The sequence below is a fragment of the Erinaceus europaeus genome, chromosome 7 (genome assembly GCF_950295315.1).
Source record: "Erinaceus europaeus chromosome 7, mEriEur2.1, whole genome shotgun sequence".
In the NCBI taxonomy this organism is placed as follows: Eukaryota; Metazoa; Chordata; class Mammalia; order Eulipotyphla; family Erinaceidae; genus Erinaceus; species Erinaceus europaeus.
The window spans coordinates 100,064,947-100,087,235 of NC_080168.1; the positions used below are offsets into that span (position 1 = coordinate 100,064,947).

Genomic DNA, 22,289 nt, shown 5'->3' on the forward strand with positions numbered 1-22,289 from the left:
TAAAAAACAAGGGCAAGAAAAAGGAAAATAAATAAATGTTTAAAAATTTAAGGGGAAAAAAAGATCTTTCCTTGTAAGATGGTTCAGCAGAGAAAATACATTTTGAGGGGGGCTGGCGGTGGCGCAGCAGGTTAAGTGCACATACTAAGAAGCGCATGGACCCACGCAAACATTCTGTTTCCAGCCCACTGACTCCCCACCTGCAGGTGTCTATCTTTCTCTCCCCCTCTCTGTCTTCCCCTCCTCTCTCCATTTCTCTCTGTTCTATCCAACAACAAGAACAAAATGGAAAAAATGGGCTCTAGGAGCAAGCAGTAGATTTACAGTGCCTACACCGAAACCTGGAAGGGGAAAAAAAAAAAAAAAAAAAAAAAAAAACTTCGATAACTTGGTCCTAGGAAGTGTAGCTTATTGTTCTGAGTTGGGAAACAGTTCATCTTGCATAGGATATCTTTGCTTTCACTGATTTCAATTCAGTAAGTGTAAACAGAATAGCAAGTAGCTACTATAGAGCTGCCACTGAAATATATGGAGGACCAGCAAGATAGCTCACCTCAATGCTGTGCCTGCTTTGCACATCCACCAACATCTTCTAAAAGGGCTTTAAAAACTCATCAGGGAGTCCGGCGGTAGCGCAGTGGGTTAAGCGCAGGTGGCGCAAAGTGCAAGGACCGGCGTAAGGGTCCTGGTTCGAGTCCCTGGCTCCCCACCTGCAGGGGAATCGCTTCTACAGGGGTCTATCCCCTTTCTGTCTTCCCTTTCTCTCTCCATAAGCCTGAGCTGAGCGGTGCTCTGGTAAAAATAAATAAATAAGATAAGAGAGAATAAATATGTAACACACACCTTACTGTGACTTTTAATATTGGGACCGGGTAACCACCATGCAGAGGACCCAGGTTCAAGCCCGTGCTCCTCATATTGAAGGGAGACGCTTCACGAGTGAAGAAGCAGGTCTGTAGGTTTCTATCTTCTCTCCCCTTTCAATTTCTTTCTATTCTATCAAATAAAATAGAAAGAAAAAAAAAAAAAAAAGGAAAAATTAGCTACCAGGAGCGGTGCAATCTTAGTGCCGGAACTGAATCTTAGTGATAAACCTTGGTAACAAAATAAAGATTTGTTTTTAACGTGCCAGTTCTAGCCCAAGCATTGCATGTGCCTGATCGATGTTCTGATGCTCTTTTTCTCATATTAATAAGAAGATATTTACCAAAAAAAATCCATTAAAACATTCACCACTGTATGAAGCCACGGTACCATAGAAATAACATCACCTCGCTAGCAGTCAAAAAAAAAAAAACAAAACAAAACACCAAAACACTGACCTGGACTAGTTCCAAATTTAGTAGCTTCGAGTAAAATAAAAAAATGTTTAAAACCTACCTCACGGGAGTCGGGCGGTAGCGCAGCGGGTTAAGCGCAGGTGGCACAAAGCGCTAGAACCGGCGTAAAGATCCCTGTTCCAGCCCCCGGCTCCCCACCTGCAAGGGCGTCTTTCACAAGCGGTGAAGCAGGTCTGCAGGTGTCTATCTTTCTCTCCCCCCTCTGTCGTCCCCTTCTCTCTCCACTTCTCTGTCCTACCCAACAAGGACGACATCAATGACTACAATAAAAAACAAGGGCAACAAAAGGGAATAAATATATATTTAAAAAGAAAACTACCTCACATCTCTCAAAGAAAAGTGTAAAACGATTTACAAGGGACCTCAACAAGTGTCAGTTGTCTTTGATATTAAGAATGGTAAGAGTTCTGGTGGTGGGAATTATGTGGATTTGTAGCCCTCTTATTCTATGGTCTTGTCAGTGTTTCCATTTTATAAATAAAATTTATTTAAAAAAAGAAGTGTATGAGCCCAGAGAGCGCCCACGAGCTGATCTTACTTTCTGGTACATCCCTCTTCTCTCTTAATTGCTTGGTTTTGCAGACACCTTCCTCCTTTTCATACTACTTTCCATTTTTTAATCTTCCTACCAAGCACTCAGAAAGATCTTAATGGATTACAACCAGAAAAGCTGATTAGGGAGGCCGACAGCAGTAGAATCCCGGGGCCTCACCTCCCACTTCCGGGTTTCCTTTCCAGCAGCCCCGCCCCACCGTCACATGACGCACAGCTCGCTCCGCCCCCTGGCCTTGATTCACGTGATCGCGCTGGGGTAGAAAACGCCTGACCCTAGCCCCGGCCTTCTGGGTGCAGCCTTTCTCTGAGCAACCCGTCTGCCTCTATCGTTGTACCCACCTGCGCGTCCTCCCACCCAGTCCCGGGGTACCCCGGGATCCCTGTCCGCCATGCGGCTCCCACCTCCGGTTCCAGGTGGGCCTTGGTGGAGCTACCGCAGCCTCCTGCCCTTCTACAGCCAAGCACTGTTGCTGCTGCTGCTGCTGCAGGACGGGTGTCTGGGGGTCTCCAGCGAGGCGGCTGGCACTCGGAGGCCCAATGTGGTGCTGCTGCTTACTGACGATCAGGACGAAGTGCTCGGCGGCATGGTAACTCACTCTACTTGTGCCCCGCCCCTCCTCTTGGAGTGATTCCCTGCCTGTCTTGCCTTCTTTCTCCCCACCCCGACTCTCCCTGTCAGGGGTAGGCTTGCTTTTGCCCCCCCCCCCCCCCCCGCCCTATCCTTTTGAGAGGCCACAAGACTCCTATTTCCAGTTCTTTCTCAGATTTCTCTTCTGCATTAGTACTCATGGACGTACCATGCCGAGCTTCTAGGCTGGACCTTTCTGCTGAGGAACTTGCATTCCTACTTCAGTGTAAACTTGCGGACGCTAGTTAAGAATGAGTTGAACCAATGAGCAGGTGCTAGTTAAGATTGAGCAAGCCTATATATCATATATATATATATATTTTTAATTTGTGTGTTTTGTTTTGGGAGTAAAGAGAAGGTAAGTCCAATTTCCTTTCTTAAAGACCTAGGTCACCACTGCGTTCGACCTTGGGTACAGTGTTTGCCTGATATTTATATAATAAATGCAGAAATGAATAAATCTGTTAAGTAGGCTGTTAAATTATTCAGGTTGTTCTGTGCCTCACAGGAGTTAAGAAAAACCAATTAGTCCAATTGAACACCTGGCTGATGTTTTCAGTACTGTCAGTATTCCATTTTTTATCGATCTGACTTCGTCTGAGACTTTATTCTTTTCTAGAGTTAATTTTGCTTTTGTATCTAAGAGTTCTGGAATTTATGACCTTCAGAAACATACATTCTGCCGCCGCCTCCCCCACCCTACCCCGCCCCCAATTCAGAGGCCTAGTAAATGGCTTGTACACGGCACGTAGTTTGAAGTATTATCAACAAATTCTTGACTAATGCTCTGATCATGGGTAGGGCGTTCTTCTTAAACTTACTGAAACAAATTGTAGTCGAATTATTTTCTTTATTTTCACTTCTCTTTTTGCTCTCAGTTAAATGGTGACACTATAAAAACACTTAAGGCAAGAGTGTTTTTACTGTGTAGTAACACCTTAGCTCAGTGTCCTCCGGGTTGTTGATTTCAACCCATAAATGAGTGTTAATCATTTTAGTGAGCAGATACTAACAGTTATTCTTTTCTGTGGAACAGAATGGAATGGAACTGAAAATACCCGTGTGGCACATATAATAAGTACATCCAAATGTGTATAATTTGAGGCTATAAAGTAAAATGCTTTTTTGTTTTTTTTAACTTAGGATTGTGTTCAAGAGTGTGATAAGCTTCTCTGGCTGATGTGTAAGATGGTTGCATTTGATTCATACTTCTTCCTATCACTTGTGCTTCGTTGTCTTTCAGTTTCTGTTTAACCACAGTGACATCTGAAGGGCCATTTGCCTCTGTAGCAGCACTCTTGAGATTTACTTTGGTTTTTCCATCCTGCCAACCTGCTATATTTACCCTCACAAGGCCACTTTTTAAAATTCATATTTATTTATTTTTGCTAGAGTATTGCTCAGCTCTGGTTTATGAAGGTGCTGGAGATTGAACCTTCAACTTTGGGGCCTCAGGCATGAAAGCCTTTTGCATAACCGCTGTGCTATCTCCCAGCCCATAAGACTACTTTTTTATATACATTTTTTTCTTTATTGGGGAGATTAATGGTTTACAGACAACAGTAAAATACAGTCGTTTGTACATGTGTAACATTTCTCAGTTTTCCACATAACAATTCAGCCTCCCCCCCCTTCTCCTCTGCCATCATGTTCCAGGACTTGAAGCCCTCCTCCCCCACCCCAGTCTTTTACTTTGGTGCAAACCAAAACCAAAAGCAAACCCAGTCCATCCATGTTTTCTTATTTTTCAACTTCTCTTTCTCTCTCTCTCTTTTTTGCCTTCAGGATTATTGTTGGGGCTCTGTGCCTGCACCACAAATCCACTGCTCCTGGAGGCTATTTCCCCCCCTTTTGTTGCCTTTATTGTTTTATCATTGTTGTGGTTATTACTGCTGTTGTTATTGATGTCATTGTTGTTGGATAGGACAGAGAGAAATGGAGAGAGGAGGGCAAGACAGAGGGGGAGAGAAAGATAAGACACCTGCAGACCTACTTAACTGCTCATGAAGTGACCCCCCTGCAGGTGGAGAGCTGGGGGCTCAAACCAGTCCTTGTGCTTTGCACCATGTGCGCTTAACCCACTGCGCTACTTACTGCCCAACCCCCTCTTTTTTTTTTTTTTTTAATTAGTGATTTAATACTGATAGACAAGATTGTGGGATAAGAGGGGCACAATTCCCACAACTCCCACCACCAGTGTGCCATATTCCATCCCCTCCACTGGAAACCTCCCCATTTTTTTATGCCTCTGGGAGTATAGACCAAAGATCTCTATGGAGCGCAGAAGGTCGGAGGTCTGTCTTCTGTAACTGCTTCTCCGCTGGACATGGGTGTTGACAGGTCAAGCCTGTATCTACCTTTCCCTAGTTGGGTAGGGCTTTGGGGAAGTGGGGTTACAGGACACACTGGTGAAGTCAAAAGACCACTTTTTTTTTTCCACTACTTGTGAAGCTGAAGTGACTCCCCTGCAGGTGGGGAGCCAGGGACTCGAATCAGGTTGCTTATGCCTGTCCTTGTGCTTTTTGCCACCTGCGCTTAACCCGTAGTATTACCACCGGACTCCCTGAAAGACTGATATTATTATGTCCTCTAGCTCTACATTCTTTTTTTTATTTAATTTTTTATTTATAAAAAGGAAACATTGACTAAGCCATAGGATACAAGGGGTATAACTTCACACAATTCCCACCACCAGAACTCTGTATCCCCTTCTCTCCCCTGATAGCTTTCTTATTCTTTAACCCTCTGGGAGTATGAACCCAAGGTCATTGTGGGATGCAGAAGGTTGAAGGTCTGGCTTCTGTAATTGCTTCCCCGCTGAACATGGGCGTTGATAGGTCAATCCATACTCCCAGCCTGTCTCTCTCTTTCCCTGGTGGGGAAGGGCTCTGGGGAATCGGAGCTCCAGGACACATTGGTGGGGTTGTCTCTCTAGGGAAGTCTGGTTGGCATCATGGTAGCATCTGGAACCTGGTGGCTAAAAAGAGAGTTAACATACAAAGCCAAACAAATTGTTGATCAATCATGAACTTAAAGGCTGGAATAGTGCAGATGAAGAGTTGGGGGGGGGGTCCTCCATTTTGTAGGTAGCTAGTAGGCATATTTTAGTTCTATTCCAAAGAGCCTGTGGCTGTACTAGTTTTTTTATTTGTTTGTTTGTTTATTTATTTGTTTTTTGCCTGAGCCTGAAATCTGATATGCATGTGGATCTTAATTATTGTCTGGGGAGATGGTGTCATGGCTGGCAGAAGGATCAGAAAACTGGATCAGGGAAGAGAGTAGCTCCCAAATATGGGAAACGGGTATAAATATTGTTGACTGTAAACCCTATCGATTTGATGTGATCTGGAGCCCATATTCAGCTTAGGAGCCTATGTGACCTCTGCATCCCTGTAGATCTGAGCTCACATTCTGTGGTCATGAGTAGGATGGTTCCAAGCTGCCCCAATATCAGGACCCATCTTCCTCAGGTGTAGCATAGAGTATATTGTCCAGCCTCCCTTCGGAGGATGGAACATTCTCTACCATTGTTGATTCAAGTTGAGGTCAAGGTCCTATGGGGGCCCCACAAAGGGGTCTATTGTGTTGTTCCTGATAGAAACGGCCGGTAACAATGGCGAGAAGGATTTATTCGAGGTCTAGGCCCATCATGTCTGTTTGGGAATCTCAGGACTCCCTGATTAAGGGCCCCAGCTGATGGGGTGGCCTGATAGTGACTAAAGAGTCATCGTTAAAGTATGCCAGTCTCTTGTCCTTATTCAACTTTTGCAGTGTAAGACCACTTTTAAACTTGTTTTGTGTTCTGAAGAAAATATACAATGGTGGCGGGGGTCAGGCGGTGGCGCAGTGGGTTAAGCGCATGTGGCGCAAAGCGCAGGGACCGGAGTAAGGATCCCGGTTCGAGCCCCTGGCTCCCCACCTGCAGGGGAGTCACTTCACAGGCGGTGAAGCAGGTCTGCAGGTGTCTATCTTTCTCTCCCCTTCTCTGTCTTCCCCTCCTCTCTCCATTTCTCTCTGTCCTATCCAACAACGAATTGCGTCAACAAGGGCAATAATAATAACCACAACGAAGCTACAACAAGGACAACAAAAGGGGAAAAAAAAAAAAGAAAATATACAATGGTGGCATACAGGACTTATTGTGAGAGGGCCCAGGTGCAGTTCTTGGCCAGAGCTGAACAATGTAGCTGATAAAAAAGGAAAAAAAGAAGTTATGTTTTAATAAAAAGATTGTACTTTGTGTACTTCAGTGTCCTTATTTCGTTACTTTTTTGATAGAGACAAATTGAGAGGTGGAAGAGAGAGATAGTTGACTTGTAGCACTGCCTCACCACTGGTAAAGTTTCTTCCCCCTTGCAGAGAGAGAGGGATGAGGGGGAAAAGTTTTAAATAAAACATCTTTTCATCTGTGTCTTTGAAAAGTGTTTTGAAGAGGCTGGGTGGTGGTGCACCTGGTTGAACGCACTTGCTATAATGCACATTTATCCAAGTTTAAGTTCCCGGCCCCCACCTGCAGGAGGAAAGCTTCGTAAGTGGTGGAGCAGGGTTGCAGGTCTCTCTGTCTATCTATCTCCCCCTATTCTCTCGATTTCTATCTCTACCCAAATTAGTAAATTAAAAAAAATTAAGTATTTTGACTATAAAAGTAAGCTGTCTTTATTTAAAGTTAAAAATAGGGAACCAGGAGATAGCTCAACTGGTAGAGCACACTGCTACATTTGAAGGCCCTGGTTCAATCCTCAGCACCATTTGGGGCATCATGGGCACCATCTAGGGAACCTCCACAGATGGTGGAACAGTACTGTGGTATCTTTTCTGTCCTTTTCTCTTTAAAATAAGAGTAATGAAAAACAGGTACAAGGCCCTGGCTTTGTCAAAAAAAAAAAAAAGAATAATACTTTAGTTACTAAAGTCCTTAATTAAAATGGTTAAGCTTTCAAATCTCCATTGGAAACAAAAGTTATAACTTCAAGGTGTTCAGAATTCAGTTTCTTCCTTTTTTTTTTTTTTTTTTTTGCCTCCAGGGTTATTGCTGGGGCTTGGTACCTGCACTATGAATCCACTGCTCCTGGAGGCTATTTTTTTCCCTATATGTTGCCCTTGTTGTATATCGTCATTGTTATTACTATTATTGTTGTCATTGCTGCTGTTGTTGGATAGGACAGAGAGAAATTGAGAGAGGAGGGGAAAATGGAGAGGGGGAGAGAAAGGTAGACACCTGCAGACCTGCTTCACTGCTTGCGTTTTGCGCCATATGTGCTTAACCCACTGCACTACCACCCGGCCCCCAGTTTCTTCAGTTCTTAAAGACCTTCATGCAAAGCATGTTAATCCAGTCTGTTTTTCTTTTTTTTAATTTTCCTTTTTGTTGCCCTTGTTGTTTAACATTGTTGTGGTTATTAATGTCGTTGTTGTTGGATAGAACAGAGAGAAATGAAGAGGGGAGGGGAAGACAAAGAGGAGGAGAGAAAGACAGACACCTGCAGACCTACTTCACCACTTGTGAAGCGACTCCCCTGCAGGGGGGGAGCCGGGGGCTCGAACTGGGATCCTTACGCAGGTCCTGGCGATTTGCGCCACGTGCGCTTAACCCGCTGCACCACCGCCTGACTCCCTCCAGTCTGTTTCTTAAAGTCAGTAGCAGATTCTTTTTAAATAGATGTTTCCACTGGAAATAGAAGTCAAAATTAAGTGGAGGGAATAAGTCAGATTTGATGTTCCCATTCACTGTAGAATTCTGCTTCTCAGCTTTTTTCCATAAGTCTACCACTAATTATCAAATAATGCTTGAATAAGAAGAGACAATTAACCACATTTGAAAACCGTCTTGGAACCACTCAGAGTTCGAGGTATTTTACACTTATGCTCCTGTCATAGTATTCTGCTGTTGTGAGTATTTTAAGAGGAAACTGAAAACTTAGAGGGGGTTGAAGTAACTTGGTCAGGGTTCATAGAACTAGGAAGGAGCAAAGCCTGAGTGTCGTGTGATCTCAAAACTCTCAGCTTTTTTTCCTCCTAAAATATCTGGTTGAGCGCACATGTTACAGTGCTCAAGGACTCGGGTTCCAGACCCCGGTCCCCTCCTGCAGGGGGAAAGCTTTGCAAGTGGTGAAGTAGGGCAGCAGGTGTCTCTCTGTCTCTCTCCCTTCTCTACCACCCCCTTCCCTCTCGATTTCTAGCTCTCTCTATCCAATAAATAAAGATAATATAAAAATTTTAAATAAAAAATTTAAAATACCATGATGATACTTATCAGTTGTTATTGCCACATATTCACACCACTGTGATCATGTGCACCATAGAATTCTTTTTTTTTTTTTGCATCCAGGGTTATTGCTGGGGCTCGGTGCTAGCACTAAGAATCCATGGATTCTGAAGGCCATTCCCCCCCCCCATTTAATTGTATAGGACAGAGAAATTGAGAGAGATGGGGAAGATAGAGGGGAGGAGAGAAAGGTAGATACCTGCAGACCTGCTTCCCCACGTGTGAATCGACCCTTCTGCAGGTGGGGAGCCAGGGGTTCGAACGAGGATCCTTGCTCAGGTCCTTGTGCTTCATACTATGTGCGCTTAACCAGGTGTGATACTGTCCACCCCCAAAATCATTTTTTCATTATTATTATTTTTATTTTAGTGTGGCAGCACCATAGAATGAACTCAGCATCTTGTGCCATGTGTGATACCACTGAACAGCCTAATGGGCCTCCCCATTTTTCACACATAAAAATTTTTTAAATATTTATTTATTCCCTTTTGTTGCCCTTGTTGTTTTATTGTTGTAGTTATCATTGTTGTTATTGATGTCGTTGTTGGATAGGACAGAGAGAAATCGAGAGAGGAGGGGAAGACAGAGGGGGAGAGAAAGATAGACACCTGCAGACCTGCTTCACCGCTTGTGAAGCTATTCCCCTGCAGGTGGGGAGCCGGGGGTTCAAACCCGCATCCTGATACTGGTCCTTGCGTTTTGCACCACGTGTGCTTAACCCACTGTGCTACCGCCCAACTCCCCACATATGTATTTTTTAATTTAATGAGAGAGAAGAAACATCACCTCCCTGTAACTCCTCCAGTGCTGTGTATGGTGCCGGGACATGACCCCGGGACCTGGTGACGGATAGCAGATCACACACACTCCTGGCTGAGCTCCTGTGCCATCAGTTCTTCAGGTGGTATGCAGGGTGGCATTGTGGAACTTACTTTGCTGTTGTCTTCATTTTTGCAGAAAGAGATAGGTCTCCAACCCAGAAAGATTGAATTGCTGGGGACGCACCCCGTGATATAGAGCATATGTGACAATGCACCCAGACCCCAGTTCTTCATCAGATTCTCCACCAAACTAGTGTTTCATTCAGCCCAGTGTTCCTTACCTGAAGGTGATGTTTTATGGGACATCATGGCTGGCACCACTGCCTCTGAAGGTTAGCAAAGGCCTTCTACATCTAGAGCATTTCCTGGAAACCCAGTACAGACCTACTCTTGAAATTATCAAAAAGCCATCTTCATCAGAATTCTCTTCTTGGGTTTATGGATTTCTTTTTTTCCCCTTAATTTTTTAATCTGTATTTATTGCATAGAGACAGTCAGAAATCAAGAGGGTCAGGGGAGATAAACAGGGAGAGAAACAGAGACACCAGCAGCCCAGCTTCATCACTCAAAAAGCTATCCCCCTGCAGGTGGGGGTTGGGGGCTTGAACCTGGGTCCTTGCACATTTGAACATGTGTGCTCAACCAGGTTCACCCCCACTGAGCCCTGTATGGATTTCTTTCGTTTCCTGTGAAGTATGTATTATAATTGTGTATTTGAGGTCTCTTTCTGTTAGCGCGTTAACCCAGTTTGTTACTTTAAACTGGTAGCTTTTCATTCTGAAATCTGAATACAAATGGTTACTGTTGTGGTCCAGGAGGTGGTGCAGTGGCTAAGGCACTAGACTCTCACAAATGGTTACTGTTCTTTTTCTTTGTATTTAAGTAGCCATCTTAAGCTTTCATCTTCACTCTAGAGTTTGGAATTAATTATTCATTGGATGTCAGGATCTTAGATTGTTGAACAACAAAAAAGTTATAAGTGATTTGACTAGCATCTTTCTTGATAGTGCCCGCCTCTTGGCCACCTGGCTCAAGTCCTTACCTGACATGGTGATTGGTCTGTTGCAGAAAGCAGGGAGCTGGTAGTTGAAAAATGTCCACCTGGGCTCCATCACTTAGCATCTATTTGTGTCAGTCTCTGAGTTTCTATAGCTTGTCTGGCTTTCAGAACCTAAGTGTTAGTTTTGTTTCTCTTTATAAAATGATGGCAAGCTTCTTTCTTTATTTTCTTAAAAATTTACTTATTTATTTATTCCCTTTTGTTGCCCTTGTTTTATTGTTGTAATTATTATTGTTGTTGTTATTGATGTCGTTGTTGGATAGGACAGAGAGAAATCGAGAGAGGAGGGGAAGACAGAGGGGGAGAGAAAGACAGACACCTGCAGACCTGCTTCAACACCTGTGAAGCGACTCCCCTGCAGGTGGGGAGCTGGGGGCTCAAACTGGAATCCTTAAGCTGGTCTTTGCGCTTTGCGCCACGTGCACTTAACCTGCTGCACTACCGCCCGACTCCCTTTTTTTTTTTTAATTATTTATTTTCCCGTTTGTTGCCTTTGTTGTTTTATTGTCGTAGTTATTATTGTTGTTGCTATTGATGTCGTCGTTGTTGGATAGGACAGAGAAAAATGGAGAGAGGAGGGGAAGACAGAGAATGGGAGAGAAAGATAGACACCTGCAGGCCTGTTTCACAGTCTGTGAAGCGACTCCCCTGCAGGTGGGGAGCCGGGGCCTCCAACCGGGATCTTTACGCCGGTCCTTGCGCTTTGCGCCACGTGCGCTTAGCCCACTGCTACCACCCGGCCCCCAGCAAGCTTCCTTCAGTGATTTGCCATATCATGGTTCTATAAATAACTGCAAATATAGTTCTGCCTTGTCCTTCTCACAAAGAGGATGCTAAGAAGTAGAAAAAGTCATCAAAATTTTACTATATTGATACTAGGATTGCTGGAATATCACCAGCTTTGAACTTTCCCTTCATGACAACCTAAATTAAAAAAAAAATTATCTTTATTTATTTACTGCATAGAGACAGCCAGAAATTGAGAGGGAAGGAGGAGATAGGGATAGAGACAGAGAGACACCTGCAGCACTACTTCGCTACTTGCAAATCTTTCTCCCTACAGGTGGGGACTGGGGGCTTGAACCTGTGTCCTTGAGCATTGTAACATGTGTGTTCAACCAGATGTGTCACCACCTGACTCCATAACCTAAACTTTTACACAAGATGTAGTTGACTGTAACCAAACCTGTCTAGTTTGTCACCAGAATCACAAAGGATTTTCTTGATTCATTCCTAATGTCAGATGGGGCTAATCATTTGGGAATGAATGAGACTAAAATGCAAAACATGAATTTGGTTTGTATTTTATTGGAAGAAAGATTTTAACAGAGAATTATTTACTTTGCAGATACCATTAAAGAAAACAAAGGCTCTCATTGCAGAGATGGGGATGACTTTCTCTAACGCTGTAAGTTATTGAAGCCAAATTAATTTCATCAGACTTTGTATTTTATGTTCCAAGGAGAACTAGTTTCTTCTGGGCTGTCTTGTATAACTGATATAGTTTCTTCTGGTTAAATGCCAGAAGGAAGGGTTTTATTTTAATTGAAATATTATTTCTTAGAAATTGTGGGTTATGTGCTAGAATTTTCTTTTTTTTTTTCTTTTTTTTTTTTTTTTATAATCATCTTTGGGACTTCAACACCCCAGGTTGGCCATTTCAGAGAGATAGAGAGAGGGAATCAAACTGTAACATCTGGGCTGCCTTGAGAATGGTGGGGACTGGGCTCACACCATAGCAAAGTAGGGTCAGTATTATTTAAACCAGTCTATTCTACCACTCAGAATTTCATTTTTTTTTTATTGTGATGAATAGAGTACTACTCCACCATTTATATTGTGTTATTTTATTTTTGTCTTTCTTGTTGTTAGGCATAGCTGGGGCTCAAACCTATTGTCTAACCTCATGCAAGGCTACCAGTTGGTCCACCTCCCCAGTCCTGAGAATAAAACCTCATACTCAGGATTTTGAAAATGAATTGTGTAGGGGAGCATACTAGTTATGCAAAGAGATCCTCATGCCAGAGGCTCCAAAGTCCTAGGTTCAATTCTGCACCACCATAAGCCAGAGCTGAGCAGTGCTCTGGGAAGGAAGGAAGAAAGAAAGAAAAAGGATGAATTGTGGGCTAGAGAGATAGTATAACGGTTATGCAAAAAGACTGTACCTGAGTCTATGAGATCCCAGGTTTAATCCTCAGCACTGCCACAAGCCAGAGCTGAGCAGTGCACTGATCCTAAAATAAAATAATATAAAAGACAAGTAATACACCTAGAACTAAGGTGAAAGGCTTGGAGCGCTACTATTTATAGATGAGACAAGAACATAATAACAATCACTTAATGTTGTTGTTGCTGTTACCATTAATCTTGTGAAATTAAGAGGTAAAACTATTGGGGAGAGGCAAAATAACTATTTACTTTTGCTTTTTTTTTTTTAAATCAAGAAAACAGGACAATTTCTAGCATTTGTTAAGGTAAAAATGAAAATAGCTTGCTTTCATATGACTAATTAAATATAGGGGTGGGAAATAGATCATTTACAGCAGCAATCCAGTAGTGATCAAAACCTGTATCAACAGAGAATTTTGTGAGTAATGTAATAAAAATGTTTAACACATGCATAGTACACAAAATTTTTGTGGGTAAATAGAAAATACTCTAATCAGTCTCTGAAGTTTTTATGTGCATGTCCTGAATTGAGTAATTCAAATTATCTAGAATTATAGTCTACAACAACTACAGTAGTTTTTTTAAAGGAAGAAATTGTGTTGTAGGATACTAAACTGTCCCCACCTGAAAGGGGAAAGCTTCACAAGGGATGAAGCAGGGCTACAGGTGCTTCTGTCTTTGTTTTTATCTCCCCCTCCCTTCTCAATTTCTCTTTGTCTCTATCCAATAATAAATAAATAGATATTTTTTAAAAAGATACTAAACTGTAATATGAATATGTGGGGTTAACAAAAAATAGGTCAAGAAACAAAATAATTAAAATACTTTACAGTGAAACATCTAACTGTAATATATATATATATATATATATATATATATATCAGAAGAATTTTTTTTTTATCAGAAGAATTTTTAACTTGATTGATTTTTTTTTTTGTTGTATAAAGGGCTTTCTTAATATTTATTTATTCCCTTTTGTTGCCCTTTTTTTTTGTTTGTTTTGTCCTTGTTTTATTGTCATAGTTATTATTGTTGTTGTTGGATAGAACAGTGAGAAATGGAGAGAGGAGGGGAAGACAGATAGGGAGAGAAAGACACCTGCAGACCTGCTGTCACTTCACCGCCTGTGAAGTGACTCCCCTGCAGGTGGGGAGCCTGGGGCTCAAACTGGGATACTTATGCTGGTCCTTGCACTTTGTGCCATGTGCACTTAACCTGTGGCACTACCACTGACTCCCAATTGAGTGATTCTTAACTCAAATTTTATGTAACAAGAGACTAACAACCTAAGAGGGTGAGGGAAGAAAAGGGCATATGGTCAAACCATTCATGTGAACTCAGTAAATCAGTGTGCATGCAGGTATGCATGTAGTGATCCAGATTATCTGAATTATAGTCTACGACAACTATAAAAAAAAAGTAAAAAATATATGGTCATCCTTGCTTGTATTTGAAATGCCAAACCCAACTCAAAAGGCCAGAGATGGGCAGGGCTAGATAGCATAATTGTTATGCAAACAGACTGCCATGCCTGAGGCTCTAAAGTCCCAAATTCAATCCCCTGCACCACCATAAACCAGAGCTGAGCAGTGCTCTGGTAAAAAAAAAAAAAAAGCCAGAGAAAGCCTAAATATTTGAAGAGGATAATGTGTGATTTTGGCACTGAGCAAGCATCCCTCCCCAGTATAAGCTAGTATTAACCTTCTGTGAAGTCACTTGGTGATGTGTGTTAAGACTTGCATAATTATTGTTAAATAAAATGAGGGCAGTCTGATAGTGATAGGTGCTAATAAAAACAGAACAGGGAGAGATGTGTCTAGCATATAAAGTGATGGAGGAAAAGTGTATAAAACTATAGATATACTCGAAAAGGAACTTCTACTCTTTGTCTTTGGCTAAGCCCCTCTTTCATGTTGTGCTGCGTCATTCATGTAAGTAACATTTCTGGCAAAAGAGATTAGAATAGTTTATTATAGGGCAGAACTAGATAGCATAATGGTTATGCAAAGAGACTTTCATGCCTGAGGCTCCAAATTCCCAGGTTCAATCCCCTGCACCACCATAAACCAGCGCTGAGCAGTGCTCTGGTAAAAAAAAAAAAAAAAAAAAAAAGTTTATTATATAGGGAGAAATGAACTGAAATTTGGCTCTTTTTAAAAATTTTTTTTTAATAATTTTTATTTATAAAAAGGAAACACTGACAAGAACCATAGTATAAGAGGAGTACAACTCCACATAATTCCCACCACCAGAACTCTGTATCCCCTCCCCTCCCCTCCCCTCCCCTGATAGCTTTCCTATTGTTTATCCCTCTGGGAGTATGGACCCAGGGTCATTGTGGGTTGCAGAAGGTGGAAGGTCTGGCTTCTGTAATTGCTTCCCTGCTGAACATGGGCATTAACAAGTGGATCCCAGCCTGTCTCTTTCCCTAGTGGGGCAGGGCTCTGGGGAAGCAGGGCTTCAGGACTCATTGGTAGGGTCATCTGCCCAGGGCAGTCTGGTTGGCATCACGGTAGCACCTGGAACCTGATGGCACTGATGGTCAGAAATCCTTCCCTCTCCAGAGAGTCCCAAGTTGAAAACTGCTTTTTTCCGGAGCTCATACCAGGTGTTGTCTCCAAGTCACCATCTTGGCTTCCCCCCGAAATTTTTTTGATCTTTTAATCAGTGTGTCTTATTTGCTTTACTATCATTAATGTGTAAGTTAAAGCAGCTCTAGACCAGGGTGTGTCATGTCTGCTTGAGACAATTGTTTTGTAAAATAATATCCCCTCCAAATAAATAAACAAATGAACAAGCAAGCAAGCAACATGAGAGATCCTGATTGGTTTGGAATTATTTAATAATTGGAACTGTTGTTGGCTGTGGTGGTAGAGATGTGAATCTACACAGGTCATTGTTTCTTACAACTGAAAGTCAAGCTACAGTTACCTCAGTTAAATAGTCAACTAAAGAAAAAAATGTCTATTCCATGGGAAGCTTGAAATTTGAAGTGCACTAAGCAACTTTCATTGTTCTTCTTATAAATGGGAAAAGTTTTGTCTTGTGTAATTTTGCCCTTTTTTCTTTCTCTCTTGTTTCCTCTGTAGTATGTGCCAAGTGCTCTTTGCTGCCCCAGCCGAGCCAGTATCCTGACGGGGAAGTATCCACATAATCATTATGTTGTTAACAACACTTTAGAGGGAAACTGCAGTAGTAAATCCTGGCAGAAGATCCAAGAACCAAATACTTTCCCAGCAATTCTCAGATCAATGTGTGGTTATCAGACCTTTTTTGCAGGAAAATACTTAAATGAGGTATGTTGAAAGTTCTGTTCTTTTTTAAAAAAATACCTGATAATTTGTGAATCTAGTCCCTATTAGTTACTTTTAGGCAGTAGCAATTCAAATCACATTAAGAGAATTTCAGTACATGTTTAATCTGTTTTATTGTAGTCTGTCAATCTTGTATGTAGAGAGTTGAATTTAAGAACAGTGACAACTCACTTGGGTGAAGTGCTGCTTGCTTTGTCATGTGTGTGACCCAGGTTCGAGCCTGGCCTCCACTACACTGAAGGAAGCTTCCATGTTGTATTTTCTTCCACTCGCTCTGCCTCTGTGTATCTATCTTAATATAAAAAAATGAGTTCATATATACATACTTACATGATCTGGGTACTGTTTATCTTAAAATCATCCTAAGACGGCTGCTGTCTGCTGCATCTTCCCCTTTTTCCTCAAGAATTGCTTGTCATGTGGCTGTTACCCTATCTTTATTTCCATTTCCCTTTTATCAGGATCAGGGTAAAAAAAAATATTATTATTATTATTATTATTATTATTATTATTATTCATCTCCTAGAATATTTCCAAATGGCAGTTAACTTAATGTTGAGCCCACTTCCTGTGGTGAGAAATGACAATAAAATAGGGAGAAATCTGTGTAACAGGGAAGCACTCAGATGCTGGACTTTCAGGCCCTTAAAGCATTTGACTGAGTAGTTGGCATGTTGCCCTGGATGGTTGCCTAAATCTATTTATTTTTTTTTGGTGCCAGGACTTCACATGCATGGTTTTACTTCTAGTCTCCTTCTGGTTTATTTCAGATGGGATGAGGAGGAAAAGAGGAAAGGCCTCAGCATGGCCCCTCTATTTATAGTCTCCCAGTGCTATTCATGGTGTGCCCATGTGGTTACAGTGATTAAACTCAGGGCCTCATGCATAGAAATATACTATGAACTATTTCTGGCCCCATATTAAAGCATTATTCTGATGTCCTGTTTGTCTTGCTTTTCAGTATGGAGCCCCAGATGCAGGTGGGCTAGAACATGTTCCTCTAGGCTGGAGTTATTGGTTTGCCTTGGTGAGTGATTATCTAAGTCAGCGATGACAATACATAGCCATACAGATGCAAAGTAGTGATTCTGTAGAGTAGTTCTGATAGTGACATAATCTGGTATACTTTAAAGACTGGCTTTTAGTCAATGTTTATTTTATTTTACTATTTTACTTGAGCACTACTCAACTCTAGCCTATCATGGTGCCAGGGAGACTAAACATGGGATGGTTGGTGCAATAGGCTTTAAAGTTTGTTGGGTTTTTTTTGCATATCCATTATGCTATCTCCCTAACCCTCAAGAATAAGTTTTTTTATTTTTAAAAGAAAGTTTACTTATTTGTGAGATACTACTTTTGGAGATGGTTTTCCTACTTTAGACAATTTACTGACATAGTTTTACCTAACCCACATTTAGCTTATGTTTTGTTTTATTTTTAGAAGTTTATTGACTGACATAAGACAGATACAGGAGGAAAAAGAAACAGAACATTGCTCCAGCAAATGTGATGCTGAGGATTGAACTCAGGACCTTATGCCTCTTTTTTTTTTTTTTTTTTTAAGAATTTATTTATTCATGAGAAAGGCAGAGAGAGAGAAAGACATCACTCTGGTACATGTGCTGCCAAGGATTGAACTCAGGACCTCATGGTTGAGAATTCAATGCTTTATCCACTGTGCCACCTCCCGGACCACCCTTTGCCTCTTAAATCCAACACTTTGGTCACTGTGCCACCTCCCACCACTTTTAGCTTTTTTTTTTTTTTTTTTGCCTCCAGGGTTATTGCTGGGGCTCAGTTCATGCACTACAAATTCACTGCTCCTGGAGGCCATTTTTCCCATTTTGTTGCCCTTGTTGTGGTTGTTATTGTTATTACTTTTAGCTTTTTAAATTACAAAATATTACTGAAACTCTCTCTTTTTAAAATAAAGAATAAAAAAACTGAGTTTAACATTAACTTGAATAACAAACTTTTTTACTATCTTTATTTATTGGACAGAGACAGCCAGAAATCAAGAGCAAGGGGGAGGTAGAGAGGAAGAGAGACAAAGAGACACCTGCAGCATTGTATTGCCACCACGAAGCTTCTTGCCTGCAGGTGGGGAATGGGGTCTGGGGTCTTGAACCCTGGTCCTTGCACATGACAACATGTGCACTCAAACCAGGTACACCATCACCTGGCCTTAGTAATAACTTTTTAAAAAATATCTTTTTTAAAAAATATTTATTTTCCCTTTTGTTGCCCTTTTTATTGTTGTTGTAGTTATTGTTGTTGTTACTTATGTTGTCATTGTTATATAGGACAAAGAGAAATGGAGAAAGGAGGGGAAGACGGGGGGGGGGGGGGAACAATAGACACCTACAGACCTGCTTCACCATCTGTGAAGCGACTCCCCTGCAGGTGGGGAGTCAGGGGCTCGAAACAGGATCCATATGCTGGTCCTGGCGCTTTGCACCACGTGCGCTTAACCCACTGCGCTACCACCCAACTCCCAAAATTTCTTTGCACAAAGTTTTTTCAGTGTTTAAACAAAGTCTAATATATATAAGCATGAATTTCAGCTTTTACCTTGGGTGTTGATCTCATAACAAACATTACTTTTCTTTCTTAAATAGGAAAAGAATTCTAAGTACTATAATTATACTCTCTCTATCAATGGGAAAGCACGGAGGCATGGTGAAAACTACAGCGTGGACTACCTGACAGATGTTTTGGTGAGTTACTGAAGCTCCATCCTTGGGGGCATAGCTCTTGTTTTATTACAGACTGTACCTAGGGTCAGGGGTAGATAGCATAATGGTTATGCAAACAGACTCTCATGCCTGAGGCTCCAAAGTCCCAGGTTCAGTCCCCTGTACCACTATAAGCCAGAGCTGAGCAGTGCTCTGGTTAAAAAAAAAAAAAAAAAAAAAAAAAAAAGACTACCTAGTAAATCTGTAATTGTATATTTATATTTATCCATGGTGGGTAATGTGAATACATGTTTAGTCAGCCTGACTGGCCAAGAATATTTCCAGCTGATTAAATACTACCGAGTATTTTTTTCTTTGTACAAAATGTTCTTGAAAGGCCAGCAACAAATGCTTCTTCTAAAGGCTAACCCTCTAAGATTGTAGAGATTACTTTGAAGAGGTTTTACTTTGTAAGAGTTCCTACTTTTGACCCTAGTTTTACTCAAAAATTCAACAGTACAGTTCTGTATAAGTGTCAGTGGTGAGGATTTGGGAGTTCTTCGGGAATTATGTATTTCTGTGTGAACGCTGATGAAATCAGGCAAACTTGGGGCTTTCCTATTCAAAGTGTTCCTATAACGACAAACCTTCACAGAGCCTTTTTATTCAGCACAAATTATAGCAGGTGTTCAATAATAAGCAAAGCAGACAGAGTCCTTAATTTTTTACTAGAGAGAGAGAGAAGAGACAGTGAGATAGAGAAGAGAGGCACTTGCACCACTGTTTCACTGCTCCTGAAGCCCCCCCCCCCCCCAGCTGAGGAGCAGAGACTTTAGCCCAGGCCCTTGAACATGGTAACATGCACGGTACCAGTGCCACCACCCAGCCTCAGTTTCTCATTCTTTAGATGGTAACTTGACTTTCTTTATACATATGTAGGTAAATCCACATTCACTTGTTATCTCAGGTTACAGAAATAAGACGGGATCAGGGTTACTTTGGTAGCATTTGAGCAAACACTGAAGGAAATGAAAATGGGTTATGCAGATCGGGAACGAGTACCTCAGGCAGAGGAAACAAGTATGAGGGCGCCGGGGAAAGGCTGTCCCTGGCATATTAAAGAAACTCCAAGAAAGATGACAAGGCTGGAGGGTAGTAAGTGGGTGAGGTGGCAATGGATGCGTCTGTCTGTGACTCTAAAAAAGATACAGCCAGTCTCTTCTGAGCTTGGCTTTGGGAATGCACAAAGGTATAAATTGATGAGAAATGGAAAACATTGCATGTATAAGGGAAACTTTCGTTTTCATAAAGTATCTCTCAGATAAGTGAATGAAAAATATGAGTCTGGGGGTCGGGCAGTAGTGCGGTGAAGTGCAAGGACGGACGTGAGGATCTGGGTTTGAGCCCCCAGCTCCCCTCCTACGGGGGGGGGTGTCCAATTCATGGGCGATGAAGCAGCTCTGCAGGTGTGTCTTTCTCTCCCCCTCTGTCTTCCCTTCTTCCCCCTCCTCTTTCCATTTCTGTCTGTCCTATCCAACAGCAATAACAAGGGCAAAAAAAAAAAAGTGAGTTCATATAAATCAAAGCTCTGGGGTGATATGTTTGCATTTAATGCTAGTCAACTCCTTTAGCTACTGTCATAACTTTTAATGCCTACTTATTTATCTTCTGTTTTTTTAATGTTTTATTTTTTATTAATGATTTAAGATTGATTTACAAGATTATAAAGGGTATAATTGTAATAGGGTTGTAATTCCATACAGTTCCCACCACCAGAGTTCTGTGTCCCATCCCTTCCATTGAGAACTTCCCTATTGTTTATCCCTCAAGTTAACTAAATGTACTATTCCCAATGTTATGAATTAGGTTGACTTTTTATACACTTTTAAGGCATTAGCTGTGCCGTGTTAATGTTATACTGAAGTGGCCAAAATGCTGTTTCTTCCTTAAGGAAGATAGAACACTTTTTAGATCATGTAAAATCAAGATGATGACTGCTTTCTTAGGACAGTGTACTTTTCAGTTTAAGTATTCTTTCAAAGCAAAAATATGTCCAACAATACATTTACAAATGACTGTGATATAAACTGTATATCAAGACTGAATAAAAACTACTATGACCCTGTACCTTCTATGCACCAGAGAATGTGTTACCTACCAGGCTCTCAACTCTTGGGTAGGGTAGAAGATAACGTATGTTTGTATGTGTCAGGCTAATGTGTCCTTGGATTTCCTGGACTACAAGTCCAACTTTGAGCCATTCTTCATGATGATCTCCACACCAGCACCTCATTCACCTTGGACAGCTGCACCTCAGTACCAGAAGACTTTCCAGAATATCACCGCACCAAGAAGCAAGAACTTTAACATCCACGGAACGGTAGCTTTCCCTAGCCTTGTATTTAATTAAGCTACACCAAAGACGTACTTGTCCATCCTTTGAGCTGTGTAATTGGTTTCTCTTCCAGATCTTTCAGAAGCAATCTTACCCTTTTCTAGTGGACTAGAAAGTATTGACTTCTTCATGGGCAGTAATGGGATTCCTGTCATGTATCCAGTGAGCAGCTGGAGGACCCACAAAGAATGTGACTAACCACAGACTCCCCTGATAACCTCTGTGCTAACTCTCACTGTCTGACAGTGAATGAGGTCTTTTTTTAAAGGAACATGAGGAAGTGGAAGAGGGAAGGTCTAAAGATACCTCCATAGGTTTAAGTTAGTTCCTTTTTGCTAAAAGTACAAAAGAATGCTCTTCATTATCTCCTCTAGTAGAGTCTTAAGTCTTGATAGTAGGGACTTGTGCTGACATGTCTTCTAAATTTCAGAACAAGCACTGGTTGATCCGGCAAGCCAAGACCCCAATGACGAATTCGTCAATACAGTTTTTGGATGACGCATTTAGGAAACGGTAATTACTGTTAACTTTCTGAGTCTCGGTGGTCTTTGAGGGTCCTCTCCTTCAGCCCATGATCACCACATGGTAATCTTGAAGATCAGATTAGAGACTAGAGTGGTAAACTTGTAGGAAAGATTCTGAGGAATGGGTAGAGATTACATGCAGGTATATATGAGGTAGTCTTTGTTCCTCAGGGACTGTTGAAATAATCCACTTAAAAATACTTTTTATTTTATTTTTATATTTTGGATAGAGACGGAGAAACTGAAAGGGGAGGTAGAGAATGAGAGGAAGAGAGAGAGAGCTGCAGCATTGCTTCATGAAGCTTTCCGCCTCAGGAGGGGGGAAAGCCAGGGACTTGAACCCAGGTCTTTACTCAGAATAGCATGTGCATTCTATTGGGTGTACCACTACTTGGCCCCTGAGTAATCCGTTTTTAAATTTTTTAAAATTACTTATTTTCCCTTTTGTTGCCCTTGTTGAATCCATTTTTTAAAACTTTTTAAATTTATTTCCTTTTGTTGCCCTTGTTGTTTATCGTCATTGTTGTTATTATTGTTGTTGTT

At 41.5% G+C, this 22,289-nt stretch overlaps 2 protein-coding genes across 3 annotated transcripts in view; one reads left to right on the top strand and one right to left on the bottom strand.

Annotated features, from left to right (window-relative positions):
* The window catches only part of TBC1D30 (TBC1 domain family member 30), a 126,038-nt gene extending 124,000 nt beyond the window's left edge, over positions 1-2,038 (bottom strand). The window contains exon 1 of the mRNA XM_060194993.1: positions 1,879-2,038. The gene's annotated coding sequence lies outside the window, so the exon portion shown is untranslated. The remainder of the gene's footprint in view (positions 1-1,878) is intronic.
* A 92-nt stretch (positions 2,039-2,130) lies between these two features.
* Positions 2,131-22,289, top strand: part of GNS (glucosamine (N-acetyl)-6-sulfatase) — a 68,833-nt gene continuing 48,674 nt past the window's right edge. For both annotated transcript variants that reach the window (XM_060194998.1, XM_060194997.1), the window contains exons 1-7: positions 2,131-2,482; positions 12,018-12,077; positions 15,928-16,134; positions 17,114-17,179; positions 18,771-18,869; positions 21,040-21,207; positions 21,653-21,735. In XM_060194998.1, coding sequence (XP_060050981.1) covers positions 2,285-2,482; positions 12,018-12,077; positions 15,928-16,134; positions 17,114-17,179; positions 18,771-18,869; positions 21,040-21,207; positions 21,653-21,735 — 881 coding nt within the window. In that variant the 5' untranslated portion in view covers positions 2,131-2,284. The remainder of the gene's footprint in view (positions 2,483-12,017; positions 12,078-15,927; positions 16,135-17,113; positions 17,180-18,770; positions 18,870-21,039; positions 21,208-21,652; positions 21,736-22,289) is intronic.